This window comes from Cervus canadensis, chromosome 1 (assembly GCF_019320065.1).
Source record: "Cervus canadensis isolate Bull #8, Minnesota chromosome 1, ASM1932006v1, whole genome shotgun sequence".
NCBI lineage: Eukaryota > Metazoa > Chordata > Mammalia > Artiodactyla > Cervidae > Cervus > Cervus canadensis.
Window position 1 is genome coordinate 87,746,847 of NC_057386.1, and position 15,165 is coordinate 87,762,011.

Consider the following 15,165-nt stretch of genomic DNA (forward strand, 5'->3'; position numbering starts at 1 on the left):
GCTTAGTAGCCATAAAGTCTCTTACCATGACAGTCAAAAGAACCATCCTGAAGAAAAATGAAATCAGTATTACTAACTACAAAGCTGAGTTAACATTCTAGAAGCCATGGCTATTACTAGAAGTATTCCACTACTTCTCATCATTACAGTCTCTTTTCTATGTTCTCTTACTATTTTCACTACTCCATTCTTTTCCATCCTTTCTTCCCCTGCTGAGGTTTGAGATGCCAGCAGAACCTATAAATACCGCTTATTTCTACCAGTGGTAAGAAGAGTAAAGAACAACAGAAGCAGTGACAATGAAATAATGGTAATAGTTATCATATACTGAATGCCCTCTGTGTGCCAGGGTAGGTGCTTTAAAATATCTTAGGCTTAATTCTCATAATTACCCTGTAAGATATTAACTACTCCTATCCTCATTTTAACCATAAGGAAGTCAATGTTCAGAGAACTTGCATTAACTTGTTTGAGGTCACACAGCTCAGTGTCAGAGCTTAGCTGATTCTGAGACCTGCTCTACTACACCTTGCTTTTTCCTGATTGTCAGTCTATGAACATATGGACTGAAATCCCCCATCAGCGCCTCCTGTTAAACTGTTAATTAGGCAGCAAGGTCAGAATAACTTTTTATCACTAACTGATGGTCTTGGTTTTCTTTAAAGAGGCCAAAGATAGGCAGGGAAGGAGATCATCTATAAATTTTTCTCATACTTTTCCATAGGGTGGTGGGTTCATTAACAACTGGTGTCTGGTATTTTTTCAATTAAGTAAAAAATAATCAAAATACAAAAGCTGTAATTATTCAAAAAGAAAATAATTGAAAACATACCATTTAATTCTGAGGTTTTCAAATTCAAAAAAAGGTACAGAACAGAAATGACTCTTTTAAAAAAGAGTTATTAGTAATGTTGGTATTTAGGGAGGTTTAGAATTTAAATTTATATTAACTTCTTTAGTTTTCTCTCAGAACAACCCCACAACACAATGAGCAGCTCTGGTTCTTGAAAACCATAAATTACCTCTGTATATTAACTCACTCAGTGTATAAACTGAAAGTTTAAAAATCATCAAACAAGCGATTTGGAAGGACAAGTATTTATTTTTAAAACATGCAGATTAAATCGGATTTGTTCTTCAGAAAGGTCACCCCTACAGCAGAGGATAGATTCAGGATAGGATAGGAATTGGGAACTGGTTGCAGTATAACCAGGTGAGAGAATGGGAGCTTGAACTAGGGTACAATTATTAGGCGCTGGGTGGATTCAAGAGTTACTAGAATGCAGAATGGGTAAGACTTGTTTACTGAATGGAATATTTTCTGCATATTATTATTTTTAGTATATTATATATTTTTATTTTACAAAAACAAATTAGGATAGTATATTACACACCAGTCTATATCATACTTTTTAAATAAACTATATAGTTTGAACATCTTCCATGTCAGTAAAGAGAATAAATATGCCTCTGTAGCATCCTTTTAAATAGGAGAGCCTATGATTTACATCACATATTAATTTATGCTTAAAAACACAATTATAAACTTATATTGTTACAATCTAACCTTTTGTTAAGCTATAAACTTGCAAAAAGTATTTCCTTTTACTAGAGAGAAAGCCCAAATAACATATATATACATACACATTAAAAAAATAATATACAGAGGTAATAAAAATTCAGAGCAGTAGTTTTTGTTAAATGGAAGATTAGGGATTGGGGAAGTTATTACAGGCTTCCACCAGAGGTTTGGTTTAGATTTGTTTAAAAAATATTTTTGTTTTTTAAAATAACTAATTTTCTTTAACTACTAAAATATTACACCTCATATTGGAAGGCATTAAATTCCAAATTTTAACACATTAGATTTTCAATGCATTATTTTATGAAGACAAGTTACCTTGTTTTTGCCCTCACTTTATGAAAAAAGTTTTTCCTGACGACTCTGAAACATATAGATGAACTTAATATAAAACATTTCAATGATTAAGAAGGTGGTAGCTCTAAGACGTCTTTTTAAATATTTAGTTTTAATTGGAGGGTCACTGCTTTACAATGTTGTGTTGGTTTCTGCCATACAACGACGTGAATCAGCCGTAAGTATGCACATGTCCCCTCACTTCTCCCCAGCCCCTCACCTTCTCCTTTGCCTCTAGGTTGTCACAGAGTGCCGGGTTGAGCTCCCTGTGTTACCCAGCAGCTTCCCACCAGCTACGTATTTTACATACGGTGATGTGTATGTTTCCATGCTGCTCTCTCAGTTCGTCCCACCCTCCCCTTCCCCCGATGTGTCCACAAATCTGTTCTCTATGTGTGTGTCCCTATTCCTGCCCTGCCAATATGTTCATCGGTGCCGTTTTTTTTAGATTCCAAATACATGTGTTAATATACAGTTTTTTTTTTTTTTACAGTTTCTTTGTTAGCACTGGGTCTTAGTTGCGGCATGCAGGATCTTTAGTTGCGACATGTGGGATTTAGTTTCCTGACCAGGGACCAAATCCAGGCCCCCTGCATTGGGAGCACAGAGTCTTTAGTCACTGGATCACCAGGGAAATCCCCAATATTTGTTTTTCTCTTTCTGACTTACTTCACTCTGTATAACAGGCTCTGGGTTCATCCACCTCACCAGAACTGACTCAAATGTGTTCCTTTTTATGTCTGAGTAATATTGAACAGCTTTTTTTTTCTTTTAATGTGAATTTGATTTGTACATGTCTACTTGCTCTAATGAAAGTGTGCAATAGGAGTTTATTACACAAACTGATTCCATGCATGCTATCATAATACCATACAAAGCTCAGGAAGGAAGCCGTGCATAACAAGAAGTGAATTTGTAACAGTTCATATTTTAATAATTATAGACAGATTAAGTTCTAAACATGCTCCTCCCACTCAGCTCTTTTTACATCAGAATTCCCTATTTACTTTTACTTATTTCCTAAAGAGGGTGTCATAGGTCAGTTCCCTAACCCTCCCAGACTCTGATAGGGAGGTATGCAGGGAGGAAGTTTATTAGGGAGGACTTTTGGGGATAACAGCTGTGGGGGTGAGCATGAAGGAAGCAGGATTGAGCAGAGGGAAAAGCTGAACTGTGCTCCAGTTGAGACAGAAGACTCAGCAGCTACTGCCAGGACCCCTGAAACTTGGATGGCTTTTCAGAGTTGTGTTGAATTTAAGTAGGGGCAAGCCTGTACTCACTTATCGATTAGTCATTAGATGTGGCTACTCCTAGGGAGAGGTGGTAAGCTTGGCGGAGTTGATAAACTTCCAAGTTGGACAAGGCCAGGGTAGGGGGACTCCACTATGAGCCATTAGCAATCAGCACTCTCAAGCCCTGGGAATGAGTACTCAGAGCTAAGGAGTATCTACAAAACCACAGCATCCATGAGAGCCTAAAAACAGTAAACTAATTTAAAAATTAGACACACAGAAGGGAGGAAGAGACATAAGTGGAAACTTACATTTTGAAGTACTACTTTGATGTTTTTTATTTCTTATGTTTCTTATATGCATAATGAAAAATTTTAGGGAAATAGCATAGCTATCTTCTTTCATATATAAGAGGTACCATATTTGCTGAATAAAATTTATATGTTATGGAACTGCACTTTTTCACTGTAAAATTTCCTCAAACACAGAGCGTTAAGTGAAAAAGAATGAAACAAGGAAGTTTCTTACTTCACTGTGTTATATATATCCAGTTCTTTTTCTGAAAGGTCCTTTTTCAGGTTCCCCAAATGAAATGGATTTGGAAGAGTAGACTTCTTTTTAGTAACCTGAAAAGTATTATTAAGTAGATCCATTTATTATCTAAGAATGGAAATCAAACAGAAGATATAATGTAAAACTAGAAGTCTTTCAAGGAGAACTACTTATTATTTTTCAATGTTTCTGTTAGGGGAACGGCTGATCAAAACCACTCACCCTGGCCAGGCACAATAGTTGACTACTTGCATGAGTTATCTGACAAGAGGGGTCCTAGTAAGGAATGCAGAAGTGACAAGCTACCACCAACTGGAAGAATTTGGGAAAGGTCAAAAGGAGAGAGGAGACACCAATCCGTATGTCCTACCAACGTCCCAGAATCCTTGCTGGAATCCATCTTGGCTGAGCAACGCGCACAACACCAGGAAGGACCCTGAGTCAGAATGACTGGCCAGAGACAACCCAGAAACCAACCCCATCATCATAAAACCTGAGACTGCAAAACATGTGGCAGAGAAGTGCTCCCTGGGTTCCCTTACCCTGTTCTCTGCCAGGGAGCCCCTTTCCAGTAAAGTCTCTTACTTCATCAGCATGTGTCTCTCCAGGTAATTCACTTCCAAGTGTTAGACAGGAGCCCCCTCTTGGACCCTGGAAGGGGTTCCCCTTCCTGCCAACGTTTCCTTCAAACATTTTCAATGCTAACTTGTACCCTTGGCTTATCCTATGCTAGCAGTAACCACAGTAACACATCATGCGAGAGGACATGACAGTTCCCTAATGTTTTACTACTTGGTATTCCTCTCTCTCTTGGCCCTAAATCACTGGTTTGCCAACAGCGACAGAAACCACCACTAGTACAAATGAAGAAGGATTTGTCATTAAAAATTCCCTTGCAATTACAAATAAGGACTGGAGAGACAGTTTAGCTCCTAGAATGTACACATAGGAATGAACACATACCTTAAGCAAGGCTCCAGTTTCTTCTGAACCATCCGAACCCTGAGATTCTGTAGTGTGGGGGCTCAGGCCAACACCTTCACCTTCAAGACCATTGTCAGGTCCTCCACTTCGGGATGGACTGGGCTTACGTGTCTTTAAGGAATAGTCACCGAAAAGGGTTCTTCTGCATGTTGGAGAGGTTGCGATCTTGGAAGCACTGTGCAGCCTACTGAGGATAGGTGAGGTGGTTAAATTATCTAATTTTTCATGTGACCCAGCAAGGAACCAGTCAGCACAAGACAAGCAGGGGGTTGGAGAAGAGGCTAGCCGTTCATTTATGCGGGAATCTACCCCTTCCAGCTGGTGAAGAGTTGTTTTGACCTGATCCACATATATACAATCTGGTCCAGGATTCCCAGTGGCTCTGGACGCACAGCCTCCAGCTTCTAATAGTACACATAAGATATAATGTCTCTATAAGAAAAAAAAAATTAATACAGGTTTAGCTACATGAAAATATTTGTATGTAATGGGCATGCATAAATTTATGAATACTAAACAGTGCTGAAGAACTGATGCTTTCATATTGTGGTGCTGGAGAAGACTCTTCAGAGCCCCTTCGATAGCAAGGAGATCAAACCAGTCTAATCCTAAAGGAAATTAACCCTAAGCATTCACTGGAAGGACTGATGCTGAAGCTCCAATACTTCAGCCACCTGATGCAAAGAGCCAACTCTTTGGAAAAGACCTTGGTGCTAGGAAAGTTTGAGGACAGGAGGAGAAGGGCACAACAGATGATTAGATGGTTAGATAGCATTACTAACTCGACGGACATGAGTTTGAGCAAACTCTGGGAGATAGTGAAGGACAGGGAAGCCTGGCATGCTGCAGCTATGGGGTAGCAAAGAGTCGGACATGACTTAGCGACTAAAGAACAAACAGATATGGGCATGTGGCATAATTATGTGATGGTTATGAAAAACTCCACCCTCCTCTTCTTAGTTATCCTCAAGGCTACTTGATGACCCTTGAAAACAAATCTCATATTGCCTTATCCTGATACACCATAAGCTGCCACTTTTGGCACATGGACTCCCCTAAGGTAGCCTTCAAAGAGCCTTCATCAGTGGTAGTCCTTTCATTTGCAATCACATATTTATTCTGTTTCTGATTCTATATTCTTTTCATGTCTCTCTATTTCCCAAAACAAACTAGAAGGTAAAACCTCTGGTTTTATAGAAATGGGAACAAAAGATCTTAAGAACCTGCTAAAATCTTATCTTGGGGTTCATTACTATTTCTCTATGAGTATTAAATGGATACAAAATAAAAGAAATAAAGGAGAGTAACTTATTTGAATACCAGTATTTGACATGCTTATAATTTTAAATTATCATTTTTGTGTATTTATTTAGACAATCAGTAAATGGCAAAAACAAACAAACTCAAGAAAGAAACTAAGGTAAACTTACCAAGCCAACAATTAGCAAAAAATATCTCCCTTCAGGTTCCTGAAAGACTTCAGTGTTTGAGTCTGCAGAAGGCTGGAGGTGATGTCGAGGAAATACTTCCCTCCATATTACCAACTGACCAATCCTCTGTTTTGCTGCTAAAGGCAGCAGGCAGTAGTGGCGACAGTACACAGCAATATCAGTAAGATCATCCTTAGGCAAATGACTGCATACCAGATACCCCTTGAATTGAACCACAGAAAATAAAGTCAACTAGTGACATAAAGCAGTAATCCTATAATGTATTTTTAAGGGTTTTACAGGTATTTCTTCAGCTGGTTTAAAATATTTCAGTTTTAAATGGAATAAAGAAATAACAAAAATGTCTTCTTTCAACTATTCATCAAGTATGTATAATAACTTAGGTCTGTAATAAATACTTTAGCATAAAGCAAGATCACTTCTAAGTAGCATTAATCTGAGAATTTGAATTACAAAGAACTGAATTCTGAAGATGAAAAGCAGAGAAGTATGAGTTGAGGTGGGGTGAGACTTTCACATTTATAGTTCTGTATTGTCTGATTCTCTTTAGATATGTTTAATTCTGTGCTTAAAAATATATGAAATTAAAATATCTAAATTCATTTGATGAATTGGAAACTTTGAATTGAAACTTAACTTGTTTTACCTGGAAGGCAACTACCTAATTTTAGAAAATTTATCAATAAGATACAGTTACTTTTTGAAGATAAGGGAAAATTATACACAACTGCAAAAGGAAATCAACAAAGTATTGCTCTTTTCTCATATACACTTGATTCTTTGAGTACTGTTTCTTTCTTACAAATTTTTAAATGCTTTAAAATGTAATGAAACAAATATTTAATGTATTTGTAAATATTAGGTGTAAGTCTTGTTTTAAGATCCAAATTTTATTGTATCTACATTCAGAGAAAAAGAAATGCATTTCTCATGTTTATAAGAGTTTGAGAAAATTTAGGTTTGTTCATATAACAGTACAACATTTAAAAGTCAAGCTTAACTTACCTTGTAAAATAGAGAAGACCCCAAAATTGTATATAGCCGTCTCATGTCATAGTAATCCTCAGACTAGGGGAAAAACCACAGTGGATTTATACATGTATATGTATATTTTATGATTTAAAAAATATCCTAGTTAAGCTACAACAATTAAAATGGAAATTACATTCCTCAGTAACTGAAGTTTCCCCTTTTTGGTATTTACTTATTTATTATGGAAGCACAGTTGATTTACAGTGTTTCAGATGTACAGTATGGTGGTTCAGTTACAATCACACACACACATTCTTTTTCAGATTCTTTTCCTTTATAGGTTATTGCAAGATAATGAGTATGGTTTGCTGAACATAGATCCTTGTACTGAGGTATAAGGTGCCTATGTATTTATTTTTGACTGAAAACAACCTTATTTTTGATTCTTATAAAATATTGTTGAATAGAGACACGTAAGAGTAGAACATGTTTGTTATCCCAAGAGGGATTGAAAGAAATCTACCCAGACAAAATGCTTCTACTAGACATCATCTAAAATATTTGATATTACCATATACTATTTTTGAAACTACAAACTGGTACAACCTATTTGGGGTTTAAAAGTATGTAAAAAAAATTAAATACACATATCCTTTGAGTAATTCCTCTTTTATAAATCTACAGAAATACTTGAACAAGGCAATCAAGATTTTTGTATAAAAAGTTTAGAATTTCTAATAAAAAATAGCACCCCCAATGATATGTGTATGTGTGTGTGTATATATATGCATGCATGTGTGCTAAGTCACTCAGTCCATCTCTTCTGTGCGATTCATAGACTGTAACCAGCCAGGTTCCTCTGTCCACGCAGTTCTCCAGGCAATAACACTGGAGTGGGTAGCCATTCCCTTCTCCCTGGGATCTTTCCAACCCAAGGACTGAACCTGGGTTTCCTGCATTGCAGGTGGATTCTTTAGCATCTGAACCACCAGAGAAGCCCATATGTATATGTGATGTATGTATGCCATGCCCTCCTCCAGGGGATCTTCCCAACCCAGAGACTGAACCCACATCTCTTAGGTCTCCTGCATTGGAAGGCGGGTTCTTTACCACTAGTGCCACCTGGCATATACATACGTATTGGCTTGTACAGGGGTATGTATGGGCTTCCCCAGTGGCTCAGATGGTAAAAAAATCTGCCTGCAATGCAGGAAACCCAGGTTCAGTTCCTGGGTCAGGAACATCTCCTAGAGAAGGGAATGGCAACCCACTCCAGTATTCTTGCCTGGAGAATTCCACAGAGAGAAGAGCCTAGCATGGGATCGCAAAGAGTCAGACACAACTAAGCAACTAACACTTTCACTTTCATGTATGTGTACAGAAAACAGTATGGAAGAATACATCCAAACTGTTAGAGCAGTTACAACTGAGGATGGAACTGGTGGAGAGGGATGAGGAAGGAGGACATGTGTTTTTTAGTAATCATGCTAGCATATTTTTAACCCAATATGCATGCACTACTTTTATAATTAAAAAACAACAAAACAAAACGTAAGGAAAACTGGAAATAATCTAAATATCCCTCAACTGGGGGATGGATTAACACTGCTAACTTCATACAGTGGACTACTGTATGCAGTAAAAAGAACTGAACTACTGATACAGACAATGAATGAATCTCAAATAAATTATGCTACGTGAAAGAAGTCAGACCCATCCTTTTTCATTTGTTTTGACTGCTTTTATGTCAAAGATATTTCCTGTGATGCTTTACTGTCCTCACATTTAAGAATGAGGTGTTAATAAGTTTATTGGAAGCTTTTTGAGGGTATGGAAGCTCTTTGGCTTCACTGTAGGTAAACTTTTAGAATTTTAATTAAAAATATTTACATGGTGAAATATACATAAAGTTTACTATCTTAATAACTGTTAAATGTACAGCTCAATAGCATTATGCACATTGACACTGTTCGCAACCAAATCAGAACTTTTTCCTCTTGCAAAACTGAAACTTACTATCTATCAAACAAGGACTCTCCATCCCCCTCCCTTCCCCCAGCCCCTGGCATCCACTCTTCTACTTTCTGTTTGTATGAATCTGACTACTTTAGGCATCTCCTACATTCTTGCCTGGGAAATCCCATGGACAGAAGAGTGTGATGGGGTACAATCCATGGGGTCACAAAGAGCTGGACACGACTGAGTAAACAACAACAATGGATGAAATCTTGCACTATTTTATCTTGTGATGGCCTTGGTTTGCCTTTGTAACGTGCTAGTGTGGTGTCCTTTGGGTTCATCCCTGTTGAGGCATATGTCAAAATTTACTTCCTCTTGGGGGCTAAGTCATGTTTCACAGCATGTATTTTCCATGATTTCTGTCTGTTTGTTCATCTGGTGGTGAATGTGGGTTGCTTTCTCTTTTTGGCTGTTGTGACTGATGCTGCTGTGAAGGTGGGTTTGCAAGTGTCTCTTAATTCTTTTGAGTATATGAACTGCTGGGTTGTGTGGTAGTTCTGTTTTTTATTTTTTTGCGGAGACCACCATGCTGTCTTTTTTTTTTTTTTTTATAACATTTGCACTGCTTTGCATTCCCACCAACAGTGCACAGGGTTTCCAGTTTTTCTACATCCTTGCCAACCTTTGGTATTTTTTGGGTTTTGTTTGGTTCTGCTGTTGTTGTTTAGGACCCTGCTTTTTCCACAGAAAATGATCTTGAATATTTTTTCATGTCAGTAGACAGTTTTCTAAACATGATTTTAATGGCTATATTATTGAAAAATTCCATAATGTAGTATTTTGTTTCCAGTAATTTTTCAGGGTATAAATAATGCTGTGGAGAATATTCCTAGAAAGAAAATCTTTGGGTACATCCCTGATATTTTCCTTTGTTGATAAGTTCCTGGAGGTTGAATTCCTATACCAGAGGATATATATTTTTAATGTATATTGCCAGATTGTTTTCCTGAGAGGTTGCATGAGTTTATATTCCTACTAGCAGTATGACAGTATCATCTACACTGCACATTTCAGACAAAATTACTTCAGTGTAAGATCTTAAATACAAGGTTACCAAGAATATACACCAACTGATAACAATGGTTAACTCTGAGAATAGGGCTGGTTTTGATGTATGAGTGGTCAAGCAAAATGCTAGGTTTATGTTTACTGTTTGCATTTCCCCATAAGAATGTACTCATGTAATATTTGTAAAACTAAATATTTAAACTTCCTAATTAAAAAAAGTCAGATGAAAAATATTATTTACCATGTGATTCAACTTATGTGACATTCCAGAAACGGGAAAACCATGTACACAGTAAACAGACCAGTGGTTACAGGAACTGGGGTAGGGGAAGGGACTGACTATAAAAAGGCACAGAAAATTTACTTAATATAAATTATACCTTAATAACAATCTTAAAACACTAAAGAACACAGAATTAAAACATAACATTAAATCTTAAATCTAATGTCACAAAAAGTTTAGAATAGATCCCTCTTTTTTTAATTAAAACTCTGAATGATTCTGCCAGTTGTGACAAATGTGTACAGATGTGTAAGTGCCACCAATATCAAGATATAGAACAGTTCCATCAACACAGTTGCCAATTTTTTTTTGCTGAGTATTATTCCATTGCATATATATATATACCACAATTTTTTGATGGACATTGAATATTAAGCTGCTATGAACATTTGTTTACAGGTCTTTGTATTGACATAGATTTATTTTTCTTGGGTAGTTAGATAGCAATGAGTTGGGTTTAGTTCAGTTCAGTTGCTCAGTCGTGTCTGACTTTGCGACCCATGGACTGCAGCATGCCAGGCCTCCCTGTTCATCACCAATTCCCAGAGTTTACTCAAACTCATGTCCATTGAGTCGTTGATGCCATCCAACCATCTCATCCTCTGTCATCCCCTACTCCTGTCTTCAGTCTTTCCCAGCATCAGGGTCTTTTCCAACGAGTCAGTTCTTCGAATCAGGTGGCCAAAGTATTGGTGCTTCAGCTTCAGCATCAGTCCTTCCAATGAATAGTTAGGATTGATTTCCTTTAGGATGGACTGGTTAGATATCTTTGCTGTCCAAGGGACTCTCAAGAGTCTTCTCCAACACCACAGTTCCAAAGCATCAATTCTTTGGCACTCAGCTTTCTTTATGGTTCAACTCTCACATCCATAAACGACTACTGGAAAAAACCATAGCTTGGACTAAATGGACCTTCGTTGGCAAAGTAATGTCTCTGCCTTTTTTTTTTTTTTAATATCTCTGCTTTTTAATAAGCTGTCTAGGTTGGTCATAACTTTTCTTTCAAGGAGCAAGTGTCTTTTAATTTCATGGCTGCAGTCACCATCTAGAGTGATTTTGGAGCCCCCCAAAGTAAACTGTTTCCATTGTTTCCCCATCTATTTGCCATGAAGTGATGGGACTGGGTGCCATGATCTTAGTTTTCTGAATGTTGAGTTTTAAGCCAACTTTTTCACTCTCCTCTTGCACTTTCATCAGGAGGCTCTTTAGTTTTTTGCTTTCTGCCATAAGTGTGCTGTCATCTGCATATCTGAGGTTATTGATTTCTCCTGGCAATCTTGATTCCAGCTTGTGCTTCATCCAGCCCTGCATTTTGCATGATGTACTCTGCATATAAGTTAAATAAGCAGGGTGACACTATACAGTCTTGAGGTACTCCTTTCCTGATTTGGAACCAGTCTGTAGTTCCATGTCTAGTTCTAACTGTTGCTTCTTGACCTACATACAAATTTCTCAGGAGGTAGGTAAGGTGGCCTGGTATTCCCATCTTTTTAAGAATTTCCCACAGTTTGTTATGATCCACACAGTCAAAGGCTTTGGTGTAGTCGATAGACCAGAAGTAGATGTTTTTCTAAAACTCTCTCACTTTTTTGATGATCCAACGGATGTGGGCAATTTGATCTCTGGTTCCTCTGCCTTTTCTAAATCCAGATTGAACATCTGGAAGTTCATGATTCACATACTGTTAAAAGCCTGGCTTGGAGAATTTTGAGCATTACTTTGCTAGCCTGTGAGATGAGTGCAATTGTGCAGTATTTGAGCATTCTTTGGCATTGCCTCTCTTAGGGACTGGAATGAAAACGGACCTTTTCCAGTCCTGTGGCCACTGCTGCATTTCCCACATTTGCTGGCATGTTGAGTGCAGCACTTTCACAGCATCATCTTTTAGGATTTGAAATAGCTCAACTGGAATCCCATCACCTCGCCTGACTTAGTTCATAGTGATGCTTCCTAAGGCCCATTTGACTTCGCATTCCAGGATGTCTGGCTCTAGGTGAGTGATCATGTCATCGTGATTATCTGGGTCATGAAGATCTTTTTTGTACAGTTCTTCTGTGTATTCTTGCCACCACTTCTTAGTATCTTCTGCTTCTATTAGGTCCCTACCATTTCTGTCCTTCATTGTGCCCATCTTTGCATGAAATGTTTCCTTGCTATCTCCAATTTTCTTGAAGAGATCTATTGCTTTCCTCTATTTCTTGCACTGATCACTGAGGAAGGCTTTCTTATCTCTCCCTGCTGTTCTTTGGAACTCTGCATTCAAATGGGTATATCTTTCCTTTTCTCCTTTGCCTTTTGCGTCTCTTCTTTTCAAAGCTATTTGTAAGGCCTCCTCAGACAACCATTTTGCCTTTTTGCATTTCTTTTTCTTGGGGATGGTCTTGATCACTGCCTCCTGTACAATGTCATGAGCATCCCTCCATAGTTCTCCAGGCACTCTATCAGATCTAATTCCTGGAATCTATTTGTCACGTCCACTATATAATCGTAAGGAATTTGATTTAGTTCATACCTGAATGGTATAGTGGTTTTCCCTACTTTCTTCAATTTAAGTCTAAATTTGGCAATAAGGAGTTCATGATCTGAGCTATAATCAGCTCCCAGTCTTGTTTTTTCTGACTGTATAGAGCTTCTCCATCTTTGGCTGCGAAGAATATAATCAGTCTGATTTTGGTATTGACCATCTGGTGATGTCCACAGTACAGATGTTTAGGTTATTAAGAAATTTCCAAACTCTTTTCCAAACAATTGTATCATTTTACATTATCAATTTATCAACTTTTTTCTTTTGTGTATTGTGTCTTGATATTGTAGACAAGGAATCCCAACAGATCTTTTTCTAAGCAGTTAGTTCGACTGTTCACTAAAATGATGTTCTATGAACACAAGTGTTAGAGTTTTAATTAAACCTACAAATCTAGGTTCTGAAAACCTATATATTTTAATACTTTGGATCTAAACTGCTCCTAATGATTAGTATCTAGTTAATTTTTTTTTTCTCCATTGGTGAAAAAATGTACGACCTGTGAACAGTTCTCCTTGCTTAAATTTCCACTCTTTTTACAAACAAAATACCCTTCCATTTGCTCTGGATCTTAGCTAAGACTAAGCCGCCCTTTCAAGTGAACTACCTCCCCCTACTTTCACCAGCAGTCTGCTAAAGAATGACCCAGCCTCCCTGCTTCTACTTCCTAACGTCCCATTTACTTTTAAGAAACTTTCATTACTGAAAATTTTAGCACATACAAAAATAGAATAATATATTAGCTCCTAGGTACCCATCACTACCAAGCTTCAACAAAGACCAGTACGTGGCTAATCTTGTTTCATCTCTCTCCTTCTTCCCTCTCCCTGATGAATTATTTCCAAATCAATTCCAGATGTTGTATCATTTCATCTGTAACTACTTTAGAATGTATCTCTGAAACAGAAGGACTTAAAAAAATATATACATACCCAGAATATCATTACCACATCTAAAGAATTATTCCCACCTAATATCCAGTTATCTGTGTTTACGTGTTCTTGATCGACTCATACACATTTTAAAATATTTTGTTTGTTTGAATCAGAATCCAACTAAGATCCATATACTGACATTGGTTGGTGTTTCTTGAGTCTCTTGTAACCGATAGGTTCTCTCAATTTCTCCTGACTGCGTGCCACCCCCCATGGCCCTACTATCCCACACCCCATCTTCTAATCTACTTGTTGAAGAAACCATCCTATTGTGTTTCCTAGTCTGAATTTTGCTGACAGCAATCCCCCTCCTCCAAATGGGGTCATCTAATATGCCCCTCTTCCCCTGTATTTTCTACAAATTGGTAGTTAGACCTTGAGGTATGATCGAGTATATTTCATAGGTGGTTTGTGTGCTTCCAACAGGAACCATATACTGTCTGGCTGACTTTCTTTTTGTGGTGTTAACTGCTGCCAATCACTGCTTAGATCCTTTAACTCACTGAAAAATGACATTCCAATTCTGTCATTCTTGCTTGATATGTTAGATAGACCAATTCCGTAAAGAGAACTTCCAGATATTTAAGCTGGATTTAGAAAAGGCAGAGAAATCAGAGATCAAATTGTCAACATCCTTTGGATCATAGAAAAAGCAAGAGAGTTCCAGAGAAACATCTACTTCTGCTTTATTGACTATGCCAAACCCTTTGGCTCTGTGGATCACCACAAACTGTGGAAAATTCTTAAAAAGATGGGAATACCAGGCCACCTTACCTGCCTCCTGAGAAGTCTGTATGCAGGTCAAGAAGCAACAGTTAGAACTGGACATGGAACTATAGACTGGTTCCAAATCAGGAAAGGAGTACCTCAAGACTATATATTGTCACCCTGCTTATTTAACTTACATGCAGAGTACATCATGCAAAATGCAGGGCTGGATGAAGCACAAGCTGGAATCAAGATTGCCAGGAGAAATCAATAACCTCAGATACGCAAATGACACCACACTTATGGCAAAAAGCGAAGACGACTAAAAAGCCTCCTGATGAAAGTGCAAGAGGAGAGTGAAAAAGTTGGCTTAAAACTCAACATTCAGAAAACTAAGATCATGGCATCCAGTCCCATCACTTCATGGCAAATAGATGGGGAAACAATGGAAACAGTGACAGTCTTTATTTTCTTGGGCTCCAAAATCACTGTAGATGGTGATGAAATTAAGCAGCCATGAAATTAAGACATTTATTTGCTCCTTGGAAGAAAAGCTATGACAAACCTAAACAGCACAGT

The 15,165-nt window shown here is 37.7% G+C and overlaps 1 protein-coding gene across 5 annotated transcripts in view; it reads right to left on the bottom strand.

Moving 5' to 3' along the window:
* The window catches only part of INTU (inturned planar cell polarity protein), a 95,148-nt gene that overhangs the window by 12,665 nt on the left and 67,318 nt on the right, over positions 1-15,165 (bottom strand). For all 5 annotated transcript variants that reach the window (XM_043486752.1, XM_043486740.1, XM_043486746.1 and 2 more), the window contains 4 exons: positions 7,143-7,205; positions 6,117-6,338; positions 4,666-5,118; positions 3,679-3,776 (listed from right to left, as the gene is read on the bottom strand). In XM_043486752.1, coding sequence (XP_043342687.1) covers positions 3,679-3,776; positions 4,666-5,118; positions 6,117-6,338; positions 7,143-7,205 — 836 coding nt within the window. The remainder of the gene's footprint in view (positions 1-3,678; positions 3,777-4,665; positions 5,119-6,116; positions 6,339-7,142; positions 7,206-15,165) is intronic.